General features: G+C 36.4%; 1 protein-coding gene across 10 annotated transcripts in view; it reads left to right on the top strand.

Moving 5' to 3' along the window:
• The window catches only part of PAM (peptidylglycine alpha-amidating monooxygenase), a 118,067-nt gene that overhangs the window by 78,790 nt on the left and 13,541 nt on the right, over nt 1–25,736 (top strand). For all 10 annotated transcript variants that reach the window (XM_039216958.1, XM_039216957.1, XM_039216955.1 and 7 more), the window contains 6 exons: nt 4,716–4,845; nt 14,485–14,601; nt 16,569–16,641; nt 17,597–17,807; nt 18,240–18,440; nt 20,731–20,846. In XM_039216958.1, coding sequence (XP_039072889.1) covers nt 4,716–4,845; nt 14,485–14,601; nt 16,569–16,641; nt 17,597–17,807; nt 18,240–18,440; nt 20,731–20,846 — 848 coding nt within the window. The remainder of the gene's footprint in view (nt 1–4,715; nt 4,846–14,484; nt 14,602–16,568; nt 16,642–17,596; nt 17,808–18,239; nt 18,441–20,730; nt 20,847–25,736) is intronic.

The following is a 25,736-nucleotide window of genomic DNA, read 5'->3' as shown; positions in this document are numbered from 1 at the left end:
ACAATAATATAAAGTGATACATAGATAGACGGATGAAAGAGAGAGGAAGGCAGGCATGCAGGAGGAAAGCACAATGATGGGTTTTTTCTCCAATCATACCATATCTCATCTACAATTGTAATAAATCTTGGTGTAGATTACTTTTGATTATATTTTCCCAGTCAGTAGCCAAACATTTTGAACAAGTCAAAGATCCCATTTGCAATTAAATTTTAAAAAGAAAAGAAATTCTGCTAATGCTTTTGAGCCCCTGTGTCTTAATTCTCTCTGTCACTTCATCCTCATTAAATGAAACATTGTAATTTAATTCTTGTTTTCTTTCTAACTTGGTTATAAACCTTTCTTCTGTGTTTTCAGTTAATTGTCATTATGGCCGGCATTTCTGATGGAAAATAATTCCTGCCCGAAATAAGGCACCTTTTCCTCACTAGAACAGAATTTCCAAGTGTACATAAAAAGCAACCACTACATTTTGTTCTTGTTGAAGTCATCTAGTGATTTCGTCAGGGTCTTTTAGTTAAGATTACATGTGAAGAGCCCTGTAACACTGAAGTGAAGTCACAGCTCTGGGTTTGAAATTAGAATTTTTTCTCAACTTAATTCTGGCAGTTCTTCTGTAACACAGATAAATGAATGCCCTTTTAAATGCTTATTAATAATTTCATATGAAAGCAACATTGATCACTAACATTAATCTCTTTCTTGGAAAGGTAATTCATTAATTCTTAGTGATTTATTGATGTATTTTAACAGTAATGTTTATTTTTTTGAAGGTCATAACTTTTTTTCTAAATATATAGCAGAATATGAGCTGCACATTTACCTTTATGATGAGTGCAAGAATTCTTCTGAATAATCCCATTATTTGACATCTGAATTTAAGGCAGCTGACAGAGTTGGGAATGGCTTATCAAACATTATGCATAAGAAATTTGTATTAATTTTCAACTTAAAACTGAGAGGCTACAGCATTAGTCCTGTACTGAATCATGTCTTAAATGACAGCTAAGAAAAATCTCTAATTTTTAACTTCTCCATGATTGAAAAAGTTAGGTTTAAGTTAGAACCCAAATATATTTTATCACATAATTTCTTTAATAAGGCTTTGAAATATTTCTTAACTGGGGCTTAGAAAATAATCATCCTTGACATTGATGACTGAAGTCTAGCCTAAGCCCACAGTTCCTTTCCTGTGAAATGAGAAAATGACCTTGGATGACCCAGTAATGTTCTGACGTTCTCTGCCTCTCATGTAGTGACAGGCAGGGGCTGGAAAGATATCTTATCAACTTCATCCATATACATATACCACTAGTACTACATGACTGCTTTGGTTCTTGGTCATCTAATCTTAAAGGGAACAGCTTTTAACCACATAATAATGAAAAAGATGGGGATACTGGAAGCAAAAACATCAATTAACCGAGCTTATGTTCACAGAGGAGACATGAACTCAGTTTTTCTTTAACTATTCTAGTTAACCCAGAGACCTAGATCCTAAGAATGTTGAGGTCTTGGGTTGGTAATCTTAACACATGTGTGATGATATTTTTAAATGAAATTTTAAATAATATAATCTCTCAAAATTTTGCCATGCACAAATCCTCCTTTGCATTGACTCAGTACTTACAGCATATGTTTCTTCTTATATATTTCCTTACATATTACCTTTGCTGTTTTGAAAATTCACCAAAAACTATATATTTTAATAATGTGTTCTAGATAGTTACACTACTTTACCTTCTTGAAAATTTCCAACCAAAACGGACTCTTATATGTGACAAAATAGGCTGTTAAGAACCTATCAGTCAATGCCTTTTGCAGCCTTTTGAGTGCTTACCAATCTAAGGTCAGTGATAACTGGGGTCATTCATAGCCAGATTAAAGTTTATTGTACAGTATTTCCAATATCTAATGAAACTCACATATGTCCCCGGTTTGTTTATTTTGGACACTGAATCTATTTTTCATCAGAATTAGTCTCTGGACCTTCATGAGCACCTAGCTTCCCATACCTGCTGAAGAACCACTGAATAGAAATGTTCTAGGAAACATGGTATTTGTTTATTTTCTTTAATGAAAATAGTCAATTAGCATTTTTATTGGGTCTCTTAACAATGTCTTCAGCACTGTGTTGGGAGTAAAAAGAGGTAGTACAAGTGAATTTATAAGATTATAAGGGTGCTTAAATGCTGGTTGACAACATAAGTAAGAAACTGGGTCATAGTGTTCTGTTTAGTGTATTTATTAGGCCATTACAGGGGGCCAGGTGCTATGTAAGACTTGGCGACAAATACTAAATATGACATGAACCCTGCCCTCAAGAAGTTCCATCTGGGTGCAGTAGTTTGGGCTCTGAGAATCTGATGAAAGCAATTAAATATCTGTGTTGTCATGAGATTCAAGGTTGCCTTGAAGCCCATCCGGACTCTTCAGGAGCTGGTGAATGAGGATAGAACAATTACCACCAAATGGACAAGCTGTAATGGAGAAGAGAATGATGTACAACCTGAGAACTTTAAAATAATTGAAAACATTTTCTGTGGGGGATGATTTATCCATCTGTTGATCTATCTAGACATCTCTAATTGTCATGCTTATACCACTGCTTCCAGATTTCTCTTTCAAAAACACAGTTTTAATCATGCCACCCTATGCTTAAAAACCTTCAATGGCTACCAGTCGCCTGTAGCAGCAATTTGCATCCTTTCTTTCCTTTTATGACAAGCGTGATAGATGATGAATGTTATTCATCTGAGCAGCCCCATTCACATCCACTGCTGTGCCCAGAATTGTTTGCAAATGTAAGTGTGCCAGCTGTAATTCTGTCCCCCTTCTCTTCAACTCAAGAAGGCGTATCAAAACACGTGTGAGAATGACATCCTCATGTGCCCTAATATATTTCAAAAGTAAATTATTCCAAACTCTGTGCTTTACTGCTACTAATAATATACTTGTAGCATGCCTCAAAATTAATCATCATATAGCTCAAGACACCACAGCTCAGACTGACATTCATTCATTGTTACCTCCATACTCTGTCGTATGGTGTACAATATATTTTCCAGTCTAAACTACATCTCCAGGTCTGTTAATCCTGCCTTTCACTCCCCTAGCCTCACCTGAACCCTTTCCAGATTACTTAAAGATCTTAAAATACATTCTGCAATTGTAAATGTCCTTGTTTTTGATCTTTCTGACCAAAATATTCTCTGCTCACTTCCACCCTCCGTGAACCCCTCACTTACCTTTAAGTGCATACACAAGTGTTTATTTCTCTGGGAAACCTCCCAGGTCTGACCTTAACCCTCCCCTCTCCCAGCCAAGCCTAAGGAAGGATTACAGACCCTCTCCTGTGTTCCACTACTACATTGTGTCATAAGTATTTGGTTTCCGTTTTTCTCATTTTATTCTACAAGGTCTTCAAGGCCAAAAGCCATGATTTATTCCCAGAAACTAGCATAATGCCTGACATAGACAAAAGACTTAACGAATACTTGTTGGAAGATGCTTCCGCAAGTGTAGGCAGAACTGATCTAGGCATTCAGTTATGCTGTTTTGTTAATTTTTATTAAAGAAAAAAATTAAATATGTAAAGGTAAAAAGATTTTGAGTGAAGCAGTACTATTTCTTTAAGTACAGGTGAGAAAATTAAAGTGTTTATTCTCAGACCAGTATCCTCTCAAGCTTTCAGAAGCTGCTCATACAAGCCCTGTGCTTTCCTTTCTTTCTTCAGTCTGTAAATGCCTATCTCTAGGGATTTCACTGCATGTTGTCACATCCTCCAGAGGACGGGAAGGAGAAATGAGACTAGAATTGCTGCTTTTCTACCTCTCGGCATCTCTGTTGAAGCATTCGAATGGGGAAGAAATATGGAACTGATAAAGTTGATTTCACAGTATCTTCATAGCTTTAATTCCTCAGTCAGTACAGCTACTCCATACATCATACCTCTTTATTCACAAGCATGTTTATAAAAGGGCCTAACACAAATAAATGCAGGCATTCTCTAGGTGTACATGTATTCTGATCAGAAATGAGAATAGCTGGGAAATCATCCAGTCACAGAGTTTGTTATGTTTCCCTTCTCTTATGTCAGGAAACAATGAAAAATAAGCCACGCCATGAAAGAGAGTGTCTCTCCATTCTCATTGCTACAGGAGCCCTCACATTCAGAGAAATGAGATTGGGATCTTATATAGGTTCCTGGTACAGGATATGATTAGTGATGATTTATTATAGGGTCTTATGTATATTGAACACCTAGAATGTACACGGAGGTAGATCACACATATGCACACACAGAGCCTTATTGCCCATGCTTGCTATTGATTCACGTGTAAAAGCTTTGTATTAATATGATGCCATCCATCTTGTCTTCTTTCCCAAACATACTATTTTTAAATAAGAATCATATCAAGAAGAAAGTAGTCTCAGATTTGCTCTATAATGACTTCAGGGTAAGCTGTTTTCACAGGCATGTTATCAAGAGGAAAAGAGGGCATACGATCCCCAAACAAATTCAGTCACTTTATTTCATAGCTCAGGAAGCTACTTGGCATGTGCATGTCGTATATTTATGTAGAGCACGGCTTGATTTTTCTTTCTTTGCATCTAGTGACATTACTGCATGAGTTTCTTATAACCATTGTGAATCTTCATGAGGTTATACTAGCTTTCCTTTTTTACAACAGAGGTCTGGATTTATCTTTTAGATTTCCATGTCGAAGAAGCACTGGATTGGCCTGGAGTATACTTGTTGCCAGGCCAGGTTTCTGGGGTGGCTCTGGACCCTAAGAATAACCTGGTGATTTTCCACAGAGGTGACCACGTCTGGGATGGAAAGTAAGTAATATTTTCCCTCTGGGGTGTAAATGAAAAGCATGCATCACTTTCTGTTAAACTAGGATAAGAGTAAGAGACTACCACAGTTCCTTTTGAACTTGATTCTTATGAGCAAACCATATTTAATGCATAACTGTGATAAGTAATGGAGAGGAAGTCTTGGGCATTTTAAAACAAAATAGTTTCACAAACTAGTTGATGGAAAGAAGACAGTGACAGCCTGATTCTGCCTACTTACCATTTTCCTCCCTCATCCTTGAAGCTACCTTCACATTCTTAAGGATAATATTAAAAGGCAGTTAAGAGAGCACATTTGCTGAGGTATTTCAAGACTTCAGAGAAAGTGCATCATGACAAATGATCAACCAAGAAAAGTTACTAGTTGACTACAATGAAACACTGTTACTTCTGCGTGCACGCTGCATAAAGAACCAGGCTAAGACCATTGGACTCTCCTTTTCTATCAGACTGCTCCATGGCAGTGAGAACAATTAGCCTTCTGGAGATTATGGTTGAGCCAGTTTAGCCACCACATGTCTAGAAATAGTAGCTTGACCTTCATATTTTCATCCAGATTAACTTTATTACTCAAATTTTCTTTGTATGATTGTATGAGCACCAACGGCTTAAGAATAACACGGGGACTAATTCCCCTGCTTTTCCTTTGGGTTTCTCTTTCCAACCTTTTATTCTACCTTCCGCTATCTTCTTAGAAGGATTTTGGCTAAAAATATCTAACGTTTATTGTTTATTATGGGTCTGTCACTGTTCTAAATGTTTACCTAAATCACCTTACAACAGCTGGGCACTGTTATTATCATCATCACTCACATTTTCCAGATGAAACCAAGAGAAGATAAGTGTTTTCCCCCACGTCTCTATCTCGGAGTTAGCAAATGGCAAAGCCAAGCTTCAGTCCTTTGCGTCTGACTCCAGTGTTGGCCCAGTTGCCCACTTTGTGATACTGCCTTTTATAGGACTGTGAGCACATTCACATGATAACATTTTTCAAAGGCTGGTCTCAAATCTAGCAGGTTATGTTAACTCTCCTGAGTAATGAATATCCATTTATTCATTTGTTTTATCACAAATGTACATATGAAGGTAAATCTTAAACTATCAATTAAGTGTAATGAATCTTCTCAAGTGTATAGCTGTTAAGGTCTCATTTGGAAAATGGAGAGCCTACATATATAGTTGAGTTGTTTTTTTCCCCCTATTTTCAGAGATATTGATTACACTTATGTTAATGCTAACCCTGTTCTGTCATACAAACATGTATGTGGTTTTCTTTGTGCAGGTGAAGACAGAACTCATTCAGTATTTCAAAATAGATTGGTAACTTGGTTATGTTTAATCGTCCTTTCCAGCTGTCACACTTGAAAATGGAATCTGAGAATCACTTCAGAGTTCAGAGCAATCGAACTCAATATTCCTGTTCATACATCTCTGTTACATCGTCTCAGTCATTATTGAACATCTAATGGTATTTTAACAAGTGCTTTTAAAAGCAAACTATTACTATTCATTGTAGCATATTCTTCGTTTTAATGAATATTGCTACATTTTCTGCATGGATTTCTAGCCACATTTTACCAGAGGAGAAAATTATAGCATCATTTTCTCCCATTGATACTGTTTCAGCTGGCTAAAGCTAAATTGGATAAAGTCCAATTCTCCATTTGAATGTGATACTCATTCCAAGTAAACAGCAGAGGCTGGAACAGTTTCACAGGAGAAAGGATCAGTAAAGGCCAGCTTGGGGTAGGAGACGATGACACAAGACCGTGACATAAGAGCCACATAAGAACACTTTCTGTGACTTATTTGTTAGTCCTCACTCAAGAACTGCTTTTTCCAGGCATCTAGCTTTCATCTGGATAACCAGTATCGTGTGCAAATAGATTCCAGCTTCATTGCCAAAGCCCTGATGTGTTAATTCTGATAAATGGCACCAACAAAAGAGTATTGTTAAAAAATGCAAGACTTCTTCAGAGCAGATAGGCTGGCTTAACTCATTAAATCTCTGTTTCTGCCCTTCTTATTCATCTTTATCTTTCAGGTATAAGAATTTTGTTAGCTCTCTTTGCTTGTGTCTCTCTTGCTTTGTCCACTGGCCTCTAGCAGCCTTTTCAGTCAGGTTGCGAGGAAATTCTCTTCTGGAACTCACTTCTTTGATTTTAACCACTGCTTTATTATTCATGAAGAGAATTAGAAGTGGATTACTCTGTTATTTTTTTTTTTTTTAGAAAAATAGATTCGGATTTGTAGGCTCCGTTCTTTGAATAGTCATGCATGGCGATCCTTCATACATAAGCTGCATTATGTAAAATAGGCAAAGTACATAGTTTTTGTTCTCCCTTGTTAAGTATCCAAGGATTGTAAAAAAGAAAAAGACAGCACCTTCCTGAAAAATTTATGATGTACTGGTGAGAGACAATGGACATTAAAGATTGGGCGGAAATTGCATTCTTATTGCTCCCACTGTTTGAACAGAGTAGTGAGAAATCCTGTATTAATCTTCCTTGGAATTTTTCTCATCCTATTATTCATGTTCACAAAATTGTAGTCTCCTTAAGGCCAAGACTTGTTCTAAATCAAATCTAAGCACCCTGTATCCTCTAAGTTTTAGGATGTGCTCATTCTTTGACTATCAGGCAGTGCTTCATACTAATAATCCCTAATTAATACGTGGTACCCAAAGCTCTTTGATATCATCATACCAACTTTTTTGTAAATACTGTTACTCTTTGTTTCTACATGATTTCCCTGATCACCCCTTACTCTTTTACTTAACCATGCTAAATAAACATGGCAACCAAACTGAAATAATAATAATAATAATAATTAATAAACCACCAAATGTCTTGAAAGGTGATCGTCATCACTCCTTTTCAGTATTTGGTTTCCATTTTCTTCCCTGTCCATCCCTTCAGTATGGCTACTTTAAGAAGCTTCTTCTAGCTGCAATAAGAAATGCCTATTATCAGCAGGATGTAATGAAATTTTTAAGAGCCTATGGTCTGTCCTGGTGTTAGGGCAGCATCACAGCTAGAGCTCTTTCAAGTTTAAATGCCTCCCAGCAGGAACTGGGTAGTTCCTGCCTCAGTAACAGCTGTTCCTAGGTCTCTGTCTTAAAATTGAGACTCCTGTCAAATCTTGCTTCTTGGCCTTTCTTTTATTGATCTCAGCTATGGTTGTGGTTCCACTGCGCAAAATTCACATCACATTCCCACTTAACTAACCTTGGGTTTTACCCGTAATTTTTAGGTGTTAAAAGTTGTTTCCTTTATATAATTTAGTAATTTTTCCACATGGAGTGGAAAGGGAAGTTGGAAGTTGTATCACTTGGAATTCTTTCAGTAAGAGAGAAAACAACTCAAACTAGCTTAGGAAAAGAGAAAATAGATTAGATTGTAGAAGTGAAAACTTCAAGGGTATGGTAGTCCAAATGACCTCACTAGAACCCATTTTTTAACGTATCTTCTGGTTAGCTCCATTCCTGCACCCTGATTGATCTCTGTCCCTGCTTTCAGTTTCAAAATCACATTATCACACTAGTCTCACAGAAGAGGTAGTCTATGTCCCCAACAGGTCAACAAAAAATTCTAACATTGAGTCTGTTAGCATATTTTTTGGTCTGACTTAGGTCATGTCTCCTCTATCTCCAATCCAGGCATTGTGGCAGAAGAACAAAATCCACTCTTTGGCTTAGCCTGAGTTTTTTCTTCTGTCCCTGGAATGTAGGAGTAGAGTTGACATAATCAGAAGCACATGTGCTGAGAGGAGGCTCAGAATGTTGGGTCAACTAAAGAAACACTCAAGTTTCATTAGCACAACATGGGGCAGTAGACATTGGGCACCCAGAAGAGCAAGTGTGCACCAGAGAGCTCACCTCCAATCTCCCACCTAATGCACACACACCTCTTGGAAGATCTCCCACAGTCATCCAGTGCTTGAACTCTCAGTGCCAAGAAATTCCCTATGACATGAGACATACTTTCCAATTATGGGACTCATCTAGCTGTTATAAAGTTCTTCATTATGTTAAATCTGACACCTTCATGACAACCTAATGCAGGGTGAACTTACTTCCATTTACCCATGGCAATTACTTACACATTTGAAGAAAATCCTCTCTTCTCTGGAATAAGTATCCTCAGGCCATCAACCAATCTTAATGCTAACGTGACTGTCATCTGAAGGTACTTTCTCATCCCTTTAACATGTTTGGTGGAGAAGTGGACACAATACCTCATGTATTACTGATCAGCAATGCAATTACTGTCTTTAATGTGTATTCCAGGTATCTCTCAGTGTAAAAGGTTTGTATTCACTTTTATTCAGCAGTCATATCACCTTGTTGCGTGTTGTATCTGCTAAAATCTTTAAATATATTTCATAAAATTTTTACTGGAAATTTATACTTATGTGTTTTTATATTTTTTAATTTTTAAAGCATATATTTATTTTTGAGAGACAGAGCACGAGCAGGGGAGGGGCAGAGAGAGAGGGAGACACAGAATCCAAAGCAGGTTCCAGGCTCTGAGCTGTCAGCACAGAGCCCCGACACAGGGTTCAAACCCACTAATTGTGAGATCATGACCTGAGCCAAAATTGGACTCTCAACTGACTGAGCCACCCAGGCACCCCACTTGTGTGATGTTTTTAAAATACTGAAGTCAGGACTTTATTGCAATTACATTTCCCTTCATTAGATAGATTTAACAATTTATAGATATTATTTAACCAAAAAATGAGCTGTCCCTCCCAGCTTTGTATCAGGTCTATTCGATGTACATGCCTTTCATATCTTCATAAATGTAGTTTAAAGAATTTGAATATTTCAGTGGTTGTCTTAGCAAGTTTCGTTCTTAGAGATGTGGTCTTCTGGGAATCTTCTCCATTTGCCCCCCACATAGCTCACAAAACAGGTCTTCATCAATGCTTTATAGAATGTTGCCAAGATCTATTGTTTCAGAAATCTCTCTACATCCTTTCAGAAAAATCAGTTCAAGATTTGTCTCACTGGTTTTCTGGAGCCTCAGTTAAGATATCTATTTCATACCCTAAGAATTAAGTGAGCCTGGAAAACAGAACTCCAAGTGACTGAACGGTACCTTAATGCCTTCATATCTGAGAGAAAATCATGAGTTCTACAAAAAGAATGTTTTCATATTCTAGCATTCTCTCTCACATTGCCATCTGCCATTTACTCAAACCATTTTCTTCCAGTTTTGTTACCTTCTCTAGTTCTTCGTTATGTGACTATTCTTCCATTGCTTCTGCATACACGCATTCAATTTGGTAACTGGAAGGGAGATTCTCCAGTCCAGTGAGGTCATTCCTACTAAGAGAAGACCATATATGTATTTGAAGAAGGTGACCTAAGGTTGAACCTTGGTTGCCATTTCCTAGCTCTGAGACCTGCATGAAGATGTTTGCAGTCCCTTACCTGCAGTTCCCTAGTCCAAAAGATGAGGACTTTAATAAGTCCCTCATTCTTCTGAGTAACAAAGAGCACTTTGTTCAGCCACTTCTCAGTGGCTTTTCTGACCCAGCAGAGCCGGTGCCATAAGAGCTAGTTCTTTGTTCTTTTCATCCGTATTTGTGAAGTCTCCAGTGCTAGGTCCATCAGGGCACTGAAGAGTCATACTCGTTTCTTTGTCCACCTCATTTCCTCCTCACAGGGATTTTTTGCAATGTGTATATATTCAGAAGTAAGTGTTTTTAACATTGTATTTAAGTACATTCCATTTAAAGGCTCTGGCCTTTGTATGGTATATCTTTGTTTTCCTAATATTGAGGATACCTTTCCACTTATTTTCTCACTTGAAAGCTTACGGTTCTAACAGATGGTTAGAGGAGGTGGGGGTGGGGAGATGGGTGAACTAGGTGTAAGGAATTAAAAGTACACTTATCATAATGAGCACCGAGTAATATACGAAAGTGTTGAATCACTTTATTGTACACCTGAAACGAATACAGCACTGTATATTAACTCCACTGGAATTAAAATTAAAATGTCAAAGGAAAGAGAAAACTTACGGTTCTCTAGTTTCTTTATTTATGTAATTACAACATTATGTTGTACTCTCTTCAGTTGCTGTTATTTATTTTGCATTCCTTTAATTTTGATTGATGGCACAGAGGCTTGTTTTCTTCTTACTCTCGTTTCTTTTTTTGTGTGAATATAGCAAAGCATTTCTTCTCAGCCTTATCTAAACTGTTTGATTAGCTGCTAATGTGCAAAATCATTAATGCGGGATTCAAACTGCTAAAATAAAGAAGTGATGAATTCCAGCCCATGGGCCACAGTTCAGTCTTTTTGGCTGAGTGCTTTTTCAGAGAAGCAAACAAAAATCAGCAGTGCTCCAGGCACTGTGTGAAATTTGCAGGGTATTATTATATCCTGTAAAAAGTTAAATGTGGTTGAAATAAAGATCTCTCTGCAGCATATAATGTGGGGTAGCTGCTTTAGAACACCAAATAAGCAGTTTGCTATAGCAACGGTATATCCAGTTCTGTAATCTGACATCCATTTGTGAACTGATCAAGGGTTACTGTTCTTTGAATTACAGGAATTTATAAACTACTTTATTTGGCAGATTTAGTGTGTGTGTGTGTGTGTGTGTGTGTGTGTGTGTTTGTGACTTTCCCATTTAAGAAAAAATTTCAGCCTCTTCTGTTACTTGCCCTGTGTAACTACCATGCACTAACGGTTAGTTGCACAAAGCTGCAGCTATCCCAAATGAAAGGAGTAGGACTGGTCATCCAATCAGCTGAGTGGCTGTCTCTTAATGTGCAGCTATAGGTATGCCAAGGTCTATTATGCTCCAGTTTTACTAGGATATACAGTAGGCATTGTTGCCACTATAAAGTGCCACTATTACTAGCTATCAGTAGTGGGTGAGAACACTATCTGTATCAATCAAGGTTACAGCCCTTGGTAAGAATTATGAGGACTTGGTGACTCTCCATATAAAGTAAGTCACAAGTGGGGGTAAAGTAGGTAAGTAATACACTAGTATGTTCCATGCCCAATCCTGTAAACTGCAAGAATACATGAAAATTGGAAATCCAAAAGGGAAAAGGAAATCTAAATACAACCAGTGGATTTTTAGCAATATCAGTAAATAGCCTGGTTATGATGCTGTATTATAGTTGTGCATAATGCTACCTTTGAAGAGAGAAGTACATGTGAATCTACAATTCAATTCAAAACTTATTTCAAAAAAGAAGAAACAGATTTTAACTCCTTACAGTCAGGGAAAGCATAATTCTCACATTATTTAGACTGCCACTGTGCCATTATAAAATAGGAAATGTTCCTGGATAATGAGGAATATGACTTAAGCCTTAAAACAGTTCATAAATAGACTATTGTATTGTACATGAACGTGAACCTTACAGCATACTCTCAGACATGTTGACCTTATGCTGTCCAATATCATAGACAAGTTGGAAGAAAAAGAAAAGAACATTGATAGTTGAATCCTTTGTCATTGTCTTCTAGAAGAATAGTTAATGATGTTTTTAGTATAGAAATTCATACTGAAAATAGAGTTTCAGATATAGAATAACTCTTTGGTGTTTCATAGAATTAAAAAATTACATCATGTTTACCCTTTACCAGTCTCCCATGTTTTAATAACACCTTGTACATTCTTATACTGGTTCTAATATAATTCCACATTTCAATTTAATAAGGATCCCATGAATATCTTATAAAATCTACTTTGTTAGTGATGTTACTTCTATTTCATAAACTCAGGTATTTTTTTTCTAGGTACTGATGTGTGGTTTTAACTACACAGAATATGTAAACAATATTAAGTTTGACAAAGCTGAATCAATATTTTGTTTGCAGTTGAATGCATCATTAATAAGAACTACTTCAGGGACTTATTGATACCTTTCATGGAAAATATTCCCAAAGGACTTTAACAGTCAAGAAGCTCAAATAATCATGTGATGTATTTTTTAATGGCAAGAGAATGTAATTTTGAACTTTGTATTCTTCTACTGGGACTCTACATAAGTTCCACAAAAATATCAACCAATCAAATGTCAACCTAATCAATAGGTCTGTGATAGATCTGAGCACTCTTTTGCCTTTCCAAATTGCAAATATATCTCCATAAATATTTAATATTAATTATTCAGGTTCTTTTGTTTATATTGTTGAACTACAATATATTAACAGTTTTTTTTCACAGCTTTGATTCTATAAAGAAAATTTTGTTACAGAATTCTGTTACAGCTTTGACTCTATAAATAATTTGTTACAGAAATATTCATTGATCATCCACTGATTTCGTCTGGCAAAATATGTATATATTGTGTATATTTTAATGTAGATATACATATGTATGACTATGTGCTTATTTAATTCTTTGTTCTTTAAAATATTAATTGGTCTCTTTGTGTTTTGTAGATTTACCTTTCTGTTACATACGCTTATATTACAAGATTTATCTTTGTCATTTATCTCAAATAATTACCCAAACAGGAATTGAAATAAATATAGTATCTGTGATATTGTCAATTTAGGGAAAGATTTTACTAGCAATTTACATAAAAATAGATATGAAAAAAATGTATATAAACATAGATGTTTGTAAAATTTTATAATCTGGGAGATACAGAATTAAAAAGCAGAAATAGTCATATTTTAGTTTTATATTATTATATAGTTGTCCATTTTGTACTTATAGAAAAGTTGTTTTATGGAAGAAGTTTTATGCATCCAGAATCAATTATGATTGATATTTTTTAAATACTTTGATCCTTATATATCCTTAAATACTTTATATCCTTATAATATGTATTGCATGTAGGGTCGCCTGGGTGGCTGAGTCGGTTAAGCGTTACACTTCAGTTCCGGTCATGATCTCAGTTTGTGAGTTCAAGCCTCATATCAGGCTCTGTGCTGACAGCTCAGAGCCTGAAGCCTGCTTCGGATTCTGTGTCTCCCTCTCTGCTCGCGCTCTGTGTCTCTCAAAAATGAATAAACATTAAAAAAATAATAAATTAAAAAAAATTTTAAATATGTATTTGCATGTTGTTCCTATGGCAAATACAGTAGCAAGCATATTTTATATCACTACCCTTCCTGCTGTCATTTACACTTTCCTTATTACAATGTGAGTTAAAATAAGTCATGCTTCTTTTTGTAGTTTTAAAGAAAATAGCTATTGGATTAAAATATTTTGCGGAGCTTTGAAAAAAATAATTATGAGTTCCTGTTAGTATTTCTTAAGCTCTCATGTGAATATGAATAACCTGAGGACCTTGTGACAGTACAGACTTCAGATTCAGCAGAGTCTGAGACCTTGCATTTCCAGGCAGTTCCCATGTCATTGCTCCACTGACCCCTCTGAGCATCACAATTCTACAGGCAAATGGTGCAGATGTAATTACATTTGTAATTATGTAATTACCATTATATATATTGGTATATATTTGTAATCAAAGGTACAGGAACATAAAGGATAAAGAATGAAATCAAAATTTGAACTCTTCTCTTGATTCTGTATTTAGAATCTCAAGTGAATGGTCTGCATTTCTCAAGTTCATCAACCTTTCTTATTGGTTAAGTTTCCATTCTAATGCTTTTTTTTTTTTTTTTTCTTTTAGCTCTTTTGACAGCATGTTTGTTTACCAGCAAAGAGGACTTGGGCCAATTGAAGAAGACACTATTCTTGTCATAGACCCAAATAATGCTGCAGTACTCCAGTCCAGTGGAAAAAATCTGTGAGTTAAATTACTTGTTTTTTAAATTTTTTTAATGTTTATTTTTGAGAAGAATTTATTTATTCTGGAAGAAGGGCAGAGAGGAAGGGAGGCAGAGGATCCCAGGTGGGCTCCTTGCAAAGAGCAGATAGCCTAATGCAGGGCTCAGTCCCATGAACTGTGAGATCATGAACTGAGCAGAAATCAAGAATCAGACAGTTAACCAACTGAGCCACCCAAACTCCTCTACTTATGTTGTTATTAGAGCTTGTGCTACATATATTTTTATTAAAATGTGTCACTGGCTCTGGTTGTGGAAAGAGTGTATTGTACAGCAGTGGCCGAAAAAGCAGAGCTTAAGAAAGCAGGAGACTAATTGGGCTATCCCATCTTTCATTTTTTAAATAGGTGGTGGCTCTAAACTGAAATTAGTATCACCTGGGAAGCTACAGAAAAATTAGATTGGGATTTAGTCTGGAACAGGGCCCAGGCATCAAAATAGTACTTTTAAAGCTCCCCAGGTGATTCTAATAGGTACTCAGACTTCATAGAACCATTGATACATAGCTAATGAAGTGAGCTGATAGTCATCTTAGATCTGAAGATTAAAATAATTTTTTTGGCATAAATATTACATAACTGTACTCATAAAGTAATCAACATTAAGGAAGAAGGCTTCTTTCTTCCCATTTCAAAGTGATGAGCTTTCCTTCGCACGCATAGGTAATGTGGCCTTGAAAGCTGCATATTATTTGGTCTTATTCCTAAATGACATTTGGCAACCAAAAAAAAAAAATTGGCTGATATTCATGGTCATTGAAGGCCCACCTGCTTACAGAGTGTCCTCAACCACTTTAACCTGGCAGCTTCAGGAACTAGATCCTGCTCCGTCTGCTTAGGCACAGGAAAAGCCAGGCAGCTAGCCCTGAGTGTGGCTGCTTATGGAGATGGCAATACTTTTTCATAGGATTCTACGATGGTGGAGCCAGGGGCTAAATCCTAACAGCAGCCCTATCACATAGTATGTTTGAACCTGTCTCTTTGGTGCTTTACTCAGGAATCAGAAGCATTCTTTTTCCAGAAAGGAATCAGAGAAAGGCAGATCAACTACTGCCAAATGAGCCTGGCCAGCCATGGGAAGTCTATATTGAAAGCAAATCATAACCCTCACATTCAGTCACCAAAACACAGATCTAGTTCAGTCAATTAGTCAAGATCAGGGTGTTCCAATCTCTGTGGTGTCAACACCTTGGTTAAGGCTAGAAGCTGACAAACAGCTTGTGGTCATGTGACCACAACCACATTAAGATATTGTCTAGGTGTTTGTTAATTCTAAGTTCTTTAAGCCTGTGAGCCTCTATTTATGTTAGTTTATAGTTCTCCCACCCAGATCATCCCAACTGATTTGTTAAATAGATTAACCTTCTCTAATGATTATCCAGCACACCACTTCACTTTGCTTAGATGAGCAGAGCCCGTCTGCTGGAAGGTGTTCTCTTTGGGTTTTACTGTGTTTAGGAGGTGCTCTTAAAGCTTTGAGTCATATAATTATATTTCATATTAATATGGCATTATGTTACTTTGAAGTATATTGAAGCTATTCAAACTATATAAATCCATTTATATTTTTCTAGACAATTTGCTCTATGCACATTTCTAAAATGTTAACATTTATTATCTTTGAACTCATTTTTAAATTGATGTTATTTGTGTTGTTCAATATACCATATTTTGTAATAAATATTTGTAATTGATTGTAGGCTTCATGTATAGATTTTTGAAAGATTAAATGCCATTTAAGATTTGTCACAAAGAGATTTCTATAATAACAGAGATTTTCATTTAGCTTATGTTGGTCTTTAAGCATGTAGTACCCATTTATCAATTTATAAATTTATATTACCTTTACAGATTAATTAGCAAGAAATTCCTCTCATGTGGGCTTTGGGAGTAATTGTATAATTAAGACAGTTATTTTTATTTTGCAGGTTTTATTTGCCCCATGGCTTGAGCATAGATAAAGACGGAAATTACTGGGTCACAGACGTGGCTCTGCATCAGGTAATCTTCCATTTGGCTGTTGAGACATTTATGGAGTTATGCCTTTGAAATGCTCTAGAGCTGTCTAGGTGTTTTTCTGTCACCCAGGAAGTTGATAATAAGAACATGCAACTGCCACATCTGGAAGTTTTCTTTTAGAACTCAGTGCTAGGAAAAGCTAATGTGTATATAACCAAGTTGTCCTTCTGTGCAGGGCTGGTGGGACACCTAAGGGCCAGATGTGAGGCTTCACCCTAAAAACTGTTTAGGCCATCCCAACCTCCTTCTTAGCTTTTCCACATCTGCTTTTCTCTCTTGTGTCCCCAAGTCTTAGTTCTGTTTTATCACTTGTGTTTTATGGGTTTATGTTCCTTAAAGTACCTTAACCTATAAATCCAGGCAAGGTCTTTAGTACATCCATGTTTATGTATAAAACATCATATTTTTATTGTTTTTAAAGGAAATTATATTTCTGTCACATTATAGCCATAAAGTCTTCCTCTCAGAAGATAAGATCTACTATCCATTTTATGAATAAGTGGCAACGAGGTAGGAAAACTAGAAAAAAAAACTAGAACTCAGAAGACAAAACTCTAAGAGTCTTCAAACATCAGTTCAGTAAACATTTATTGCTCATGTAATATCGGGAGAGCATTGTACTATTATTACATTAGCCAAGTAGAGGCCAAAAAGGATGTGTGAAGTGGGTGGAACAAGACATCCAAGTACTAGTCTCCATTTACCACTAATTACCGGATGACCTTGAGCAGATTACTTAATCTCTAATGGCCTCCCTTATCAAATGAAGGAATCATACCAAATGATTTGTAGAGTTCCATCCAGTTCTACAAAGTATCTTCTAAATGAACCTCTTGAAGCTTATACTCTAACTGCCTATGAAAGTGATCTAAGTCAGGCAGGAGTGTGCCAGTAATAACCATGCAAAGTGGGTAAGGCTTTTGTTCTTGTTAAAAAGGTGTTCAAACTGGATCCAAACAGTAAAGGTGGTCCTCTGTTAATCCTGGGAAGGAGCATGCAACCAGGCAGTGACCAGAATCACTTTTGTCAACCCACTGATGTGGCTGTGGATCCAGACACTGGAACCATCTATGTATCAGACGGGTACTGCAATAGTCGGATTGTGCAATTTTCACCAACTGGAACATTCATCACACAGTGGGGAGAAGGTACTCAATAAGACTCTCGATCTCTAATTGTTATTGTTAGCCAGTAACTAACTAGGAACTAGAGATTGGCCACCCCTCCCATTCTCTAGAACTTAATTGTCCCCTCCAGTGGGAAAACCATGGCCTTTGTATGCACCCAGTTGGCAGCTTTCTTATACACACACACACGCATACACATGCACACACACACAAAGTCTTGTGAGAGGAAAAAAAAATGCTTCAACCCCAAAACTGTCCAAATTGGGAGAAAATCTGTAATGTGTTTGCGGGTAAGAGATATTATGGAATAAACTTACTACCTCATTTTCCCCTTGGTTCCAGATATTTAACGGTTTACTATCATGAATTTGGAAATTTAAAAAACTTTAACATCAGACTTTGGGTGATTTTACACCCAAAGTGTAAAATCTGCAATTTTTCTTTGTTCTATAGAATCTTCTGGAAGCAATCCTAAACCAGGCCAGTTCAGGGTTCCTCACAGCTTGGCTCTTGTGCCTCATTTGGGCCAGTTATGTGTGGCAGACAGGGAAAATGGTCGAATCCAGTGTTTTAAAACTGACACCAAAGAATTTGTGCGAGAGATTAAGCATGCGTCATTTGGAAGAAATGTATTTGCAATTTCATATATACCAGGTATTTCATCTTTATTTATTGTATTTTGTCGTGCTGTCCTCTATCCTTAAAGATTATTTCTTATCTTAATACACTCTTAGTATAAATTTTTCTTATTAAGTGATTGAAGATGCTTTATATATCAGATCTTACACTATTTTAGTGTAAAGATGTCTTATAAATCATTTTCAACTCAGGTGACCCTGTTCTTTATTCAGCAGTAAGAAAGAACTCAAACTTAACTGTGTGTAATGGATTCAAAAATTGTTTCCAAACACTGATTTTCATTTTTCCTTAATGATGATCATTTGCTCTAGTTATTACATGATTCATATTATGTCTTCACACATCATCAACAGATGGTGTATGTCTGAAAAATCAGTATCCAAAATGCTTCTGCTCCACATTTAACAAAAAAAAAAAAGTAGTGGCCAAGTTTTTTCTCAAAGATAAATAAGTGAATTAAGTGAAGCTTGTATTTAAATGCCAAGAGGAATGATCAATAAATTCCAGAATTTTGTTTACTATTTTCAAAATAGATTTTCTTGATGTGAAGAAGATCAGAAAAATAATATGAACTTATGACATAAGATCCAGTTAATTCATATTACAAAATAACTTGCATAAGATTTCTTTACATCATGCAGACTGAACAACTGAAAATATATTTCTAAAATGCATATATAACTTTTATAATAAAAGTTACATATTTCATAAATATACATGTACCTACATTTAAGTAGCATTGAGTATTTGCAGTCATCACTATTGACTACTATAGTCATCTTGTCCTATTAAAGTTGCATAGGCCTGCAGTCTTCCCAAGCTGCCCGCACTTTATTTAGGAAATGGAATAAACGGATTCAAGTACCCAGATAAGAAGCAAATTTGGCTTCCACAAGGACTAAGTAATAAAGTGATAAAAGACTCATTAATGTCAGTGAAAAAGAAATTCTCATGTTGCTTTTTACTTCATATTTAAAGAAAAAATTTGTTAAGACCATTCACTTAAAAAGAGTGATCAAGTTCACAGTGAATAATAAATATGAAAAGAAAAACATTAAAAGATGAGAGAAAATCTGGTTAAAAACAATGTAAGCAAAGACGAGGTGTATTATAATTGGAATTTTCTCTACAATATTGCACAATAGTAATTGATTCTGATAGTATTGATTTTTTTCTTAGTACAATATGCTAAAGAACCTTTTCCTGAAATCCTTAAAAAAAGATGAAGGCTCTTCAACAGCTGTTTAGTGTGATGTATATTTTATTGTGAATTCTTTAAAACATAATATTCAGTCATCTGAATTGTTTACATAACCCAAACATCACAGTTTCCATTATTTTTCATAAGTACTACTATATTAAGAAATATAATTTTACAACAAAAAGTACTCATGAAATTAATAGTAAAAAGAAGGTAGAGGGGCACTTGGGTGGTTCATTTGGTTAAGTGTCCAACTCTTGATTTCGGTTCAGGCCATGATCTCATGGTTTATGAGACTGAGCCCCGTGATAGACTCTGTGTTGAAAGTGTGAGGCCTGCTTGGGATTCTCTCTCTCCCCCTCACTCTTTGCCCCTCCCCTGTTCACGCTCTATTCTCTCTCCTCTCTCTCTGTCAAAATAAACAAACATTTAAAAATAAATAAATAATGAAAGCAGATATTACTTATTTCTTAAGAGATGTAACATCCCACAATGAGTGATGTAAAGGATATCACTAGGATGTCTTTTGTATCTATATGTCTCTATATCTATTTCTTTTTAAAATTTTTTTTAAATGTTTTATTTACTTCTGAGAGAAAGGCCGCGTGAGCAGGGGAGGGTCAGAGAGAGAGGGAGACACAGAATCTGAAGCAGGCTCCAGGCTCTGAGCTGGCAGTCAACACAGAGCCCAACGCGGGGCTCTAACCCACGAACTGTGAGATCATGACTTGAGCCAAAGTCGGATGCTTAACTGACTGAGCCCCCCAGGTGCCCCTATCTATATCTGTTTCTAAGCCTCTGTATCTATATCTATATCACTATGTGTGTATTCCTGATTTTTACTGGTTTCTAAATAGAGAGGCCTTGCAATTCCTTGCAATTCCTGGTTTTCCTATGACAAGGAGATTAGTCCCTTAACCTATTTGCCCCTGTTCTTATTACCTAAGAAGATAAATTTGCTTAGTGTATTATTTTCTACTTTTGTTTTCAATTACAAGGACCAGGCTGACTCTATGTTAACAGTCTGTGTAATGTCTATGTATATATTTGAAGGCCAGTTTTCTCCATATTTTAAAGAAAGTTTAACTGGATGTGTTGTCACAGGTTTGCTCTTTGCGGTGAACGGGAAGCCTTACTTTGGGGACCAAGAACCTGTACAGGGATTTGTGATGAACTTTTCCAGTGGGGAAATTATGGATGTCTTCAAGCCAGTGCGCAAGGTATTCACATACATTGCCTAGGTATCAGTTTTCATGAGAATAAACTAAAATAGGAATCTTGGCATTCAATTTGTACTTGAATAATTTTTAAAAACTTTAAGGAGTTGTGATAACCTTCTTAGCTAAGCTGATAGGAGTTTCCTATTACTATGTTTTATTTAGAATAAATATCCTTGTCTGTTCTTACATCAATTTCTTCATATACAAAGAAACACTGTATCCTTTCTAATGTTCTTAGTATACTTCACAAACCATAGCAGGCTGAAATTCACTGTAATTAGAATACCAAAAATAATAAGTCTTTTCCTGGTTTCATCCAAGTAGAGAATATGCCACAGTATATCAAGTTGTACTTTTGTAGTTCTCTTAGATCCAACAGAAATCTTGTTTGCTTTTTTGTATGCTGTTCCTGCACTGAGCAGCAAAACTTGACAAACAGCACTTCCTGGAATTTATTCAAATCCTAAATGCTTGGTTTAGGGTAAGAGACTAAAGGCTAGCTTTGACTTCACAAATGGCTTGCCACTGTTTATTCTTTTTTCTGGGGTGTGTGTGTGTGCAGCTCAGCTTTATTTCTTCCACACAATGGGGGGTACAGAATGTCTGCCTCTGGCTATTATGTCTTTTTTTTTTTTTTTTTTTTTTTAACAGATAGTTTATTGTCAAGTTGGTTTCCATATAACACCCGGTGCTCATCCCCACAAGTGCCCTCCTCCATGGAGGAGGCCACTGTTTATTCTAATAGTGCTTTTTTACAAACACACTGTCTGGTTCAGTATGCCCATAGCTCTTCTCTCTTCAATGTACTTTCTCTTCAGTATGACTGCCCTAATGTTCAGAATGTTGACATACACTGCCTGAATGTGCATGTAGCACATTAGTTTTAGAAAATCCAACCTGCTCACTATCAACAGTAGCCAAATTAAGGAAAGAGCCTAAATGTCCACTGACTGAGAAATGGATAAAAACTATGTAGTATATGTATAGAATGGAATATTACTTGTCAGTCAAAAAGAACAAAATCTTGCCATTTGCAACAATGTGGATGGAACTAGAGTGTATTATGGGAACTAAAATTAGTCTGAGAAAGACAAACATCAGATTATTTTATTCATATGTGGAATTTAAGAAACAAAACAGATGAACATAGAGGAAGGGAAGGAAAAATGAGGTGAAAACAGAGAGGAAGACAAACCATAAAAGACTTAGTACAGAGAACAAACAAGGTTGCTGGAGGGGTGTCTGGTAAGGGGATGGGCTAAATGGGTGATGGGCATTAAGGAGGGCACTTGGGATGAGCCCCGGGTGTCATATGTAAGTGATGAATCATTATTACACAATATGTTAACTAATGTGGATTTAAATTTTAAAAAAGAGTAAAAAAAAAAAAAAGAAAGAAAATTCAGCCTGCCAAAATGCTCCAAATAAGAGTTCTTTTTCAAAACATGTAAATATTTATTGGCTTTATATGGATCAAAATGCAGTTGTCATGAAGCACTGGACAAACTATATCTCCATACTCATAACACTTACAATATTCTTTAAAATACCAAATTTGCTAGATTAAAAAACAACTCTAAAATGCCTCAGTATTTGAGAAGTATGTCTGTTAGAATACTGACAGCTAGTCTGGGATTTATCACAACTCATCCTAGAGATATTTATTAAGTTCCTACTGTATGTCAGGCACCATGCTAGATACTACAGATATGGTGGTGAACAGAACAGGACACAGCCTACACAGTCCCTCCCTCAAATGGAGTTTTAGCTGAATTTACAGATTCTGAGCTGAACTAAACTGAATCTGAACTAAGGACTGTAGTACAAATTCCTTTTTTTCCCCTAAGTTTCTATTGATACACACAAAAAAAAGACTTTTCACCATATTTTACCTGAAAAGTTGTATGGAATCAAACATCCAATCATAGTACCCTTCAGAAAGAAATGTATTACGTTGATAATATCTATTTTACTTCAGTAGTGTTTCAGATCCTTACTGATTATCTGATCTTCATTGTTTTGACCCTTTGAGTTAACTTCATATTTATCGATAAAGTAAGAGACTTATCTTTCTTTCAGGTCTTCACTTTGTATTAGTAAAGTGTTTGCCTTGATTGGTCTTTTATTGCAAATATGATAATATACTGTGTCAACCAGGGACATTAACTTTTAATTCAGGTATACATCTAGAAAGCAAAACTATGGACCAATAAGCAAGAAGCTAAATTCTAAATGAGCCTTATTCTCATAAACTATGAACAGCCATGCATGAAAATCTCAGAAAGCATTATGCCTAAACATTAACATTCATCAGACATTCAACAACGAATAAGTCACAAGATGTTAGTCAGTACAGCAGACTTAAAAAGAAGCGTCTAACTCCAAGGTGAAATTTGCTTTTCCTTTCAACGAATAGGACTTAGGCCAAAAACAGAAATTTGTTCTGTGTTGACTCCATAAACTAACATCAGTTTATTAATCTCTCAATGCCTATTTAATCACATCATCACAAAGATTAAATTTAGGTGAAGGTAACTATCTGGTACACTGACTCCAATGTATGAAGTGTTTCTTCCTTCAAATCAAAAGTCAGGTTTTGCTACTGTGTCTATACCTCTTTGTGCCTGTCCACCACTTATTTCCTCATGTACTTGAGTTCTCTCTTCTGTTACATTCTTTAGGAGAATTTGTGCCTGAATGTATGAGCTCCATTTTATGTGTATGCAGGGAAGCTGAGACAGGAGGACCATAAAGATCATGGTTCTATTAAATGGCACCAAAAAGCCATGAAGACAAAAGATACACTTTTTTATCCCCATGATCACGAGAAAGGCTATGGTCCCTAACATCTGCTTGCACACACACTCTTCAGGCTGGCATTTTTTTGACTTCTTTCTGGATTAAAGGCAGCTCATGTGGAAGGGATTGGATCCCTGCCACTCCATACCAAAAAGAAAAGAAAAAAACAGTAAGCCTAGATTTATGTTGTTTCTCTAACCTTAACAATTGGAGATTAAAATTACTATTTGGTAGGATTTGAACTCAAAATTTCACACAAGTGAAATTACTTATCCAAAGCTACAGAGTAAGTAGCACACCTGGATCCTAAATGCAAGTCTTTAGACCCTACTGTGTGTTTTAACCTTTTAATCCCCAGAGGTACACATCCATATACCAAGGGATTATATTAAACCACAACATAACTTGGTACAACTTCTTAAAGAGCTATTTTACTTCGTATTAAGTAACTTTAAACATTGTTTGGTGTTAAGGCAAACGTAATTATACAGAGAACACAAATCCCTTATGGATTTTTAAGATAGAATATAAGATTTTGAGAGCAGGCTGGTTGCTCTGGGCTCTGTCACCAGATGCCCCAGGAGGATGCTGTCATACTTTGTCTTATCAGTGTTACTTTGCTAGGGAGGGGGCCTCAAGAGAAGAGACAAGAAACCTCAAAAGAGTTTATAAAGCCTAGAATAGAAGACCTTTAAATCCATTCAACTCTGAAATCCTAAAGCTTACAACATGAGTTTGTTTCAGATAACACAAAAAAGAGTAGTTCATTAAAGAAATTACAGTCGAGTGCGTCTGACTACAGCAGGAAGAGAAGTCCCAGCATCCTAGCCACATTCTCCCCTCAACCCCTCCAGTGGCCGCAGAGTATCTCCAACAGATCCCTTGGCTCCCTGGATCAGCTGGAGAACCACATATACAAGTGTATTGTTTGTAGCCTTGAATTGATGGCATATTGTGATTTATCTAAAGCAAAATCCTTTGCCAATGACGAGTTCACACATTGCCCCCTCACCTTGATCCCCCACCTATTTATACTATTTTTCCTATCAGAAAATATGAAGCACTTTACAGCCATATGCTTCGCAAAGCAGTTTTAAGAACATATTTTCGTACAGAAGTGGAAATGCCTAGAATTTGCAAGTCTGTTGCCACCTATTAGCTGAACCCAAAATAAAGATGAACATTTAATGACTGGCTTGTGAGATTTCAACAAGGCAACATTTTGATTTCTGGCTTTCTGTTCTTCTCATGTGCATTTGTCACAGCTCATTTGATAGTATGAAGGAATGAGCCTCCTTGGCATGGCTGTCTCATGTTTCTTTTCAATGTGACAAATTGTTGATGATTCGCAAAGTACAGTACGGTCTCCACAGCATGTATTCTGCCCCGCTGAAAGTGAGCTAAGAACAGTAGTTTGCCTCATTAGTGCCCTTTGTACTCAGCAAACCGAAGCGGGCAGAAGCTGTCTGATAAGACCACAGTCCGGATAATGCTCCTGTTAATACGCACTGGGCATACTTCCGAGAACTGAATACTCAGACAGGCCTACTGGCCTCAAAGGTGAAAAAAAAATCATCCGCGTCCTACCAGCTGGTGGACAAGTGGCACCTTTGGAAGCTTCGGTAGCAAGACAGAAACGGCAGCAGCACTACATTTTAAGGCTGCTTTTCCAGGAACTAGTTGAGTGACCTTGAGAAAGTCACAGCAAGTGCTCCCCTGTCTCCTATGTCCTCATGACTGAGATGGCAATGATTTGAAATGGAAATATGTCATGAAGAAAAACATATTAAACCACTGAATATTCAAGTAGATTAAAAAAAAAAAAAGCAAGTACTTGAAGGAAAAACTCTGTTTTCTTTCACTGACTGAAAATAGTACAAACACTGGGCTTCAGAGTAAGCAAACCCCACATTGCTGCATATCACCTTGGATGCATTCGGAAATAGTCTGAATGCCCTGAAACTCTGAAATGACTCCTCTTATCGGTAATGTATAAATAGCTTTCCAGGTAGCATATGATAAGATAGCTTGATGGGAATAGTAACAAAAATTAATACTCGGTCTTTTTTTTTACTTGTGTAAAATAAAACA

This window comes from Hyaena hyaena, unplaced genomic scaffold (genome assembly GCF_003009895.1).
Source record: "Hyaena hyaena isolate Hyena2069 unplaced genomic scaffold, ASM300989v1 scaffold_661, whole genome shotgun sequence".
NCBI classification, from domain to species: domain Eukaryota; kingdom Metazoa; phylum Chordata; class Mammalia; order Carnivora; family Hyaenidae; genus Hyaena; species Hyaena hyaena.
Note: the sequence above shows the minus strand (reverse complement) of the source record. Positions and strands in the feature narration are given on the sequence as shown.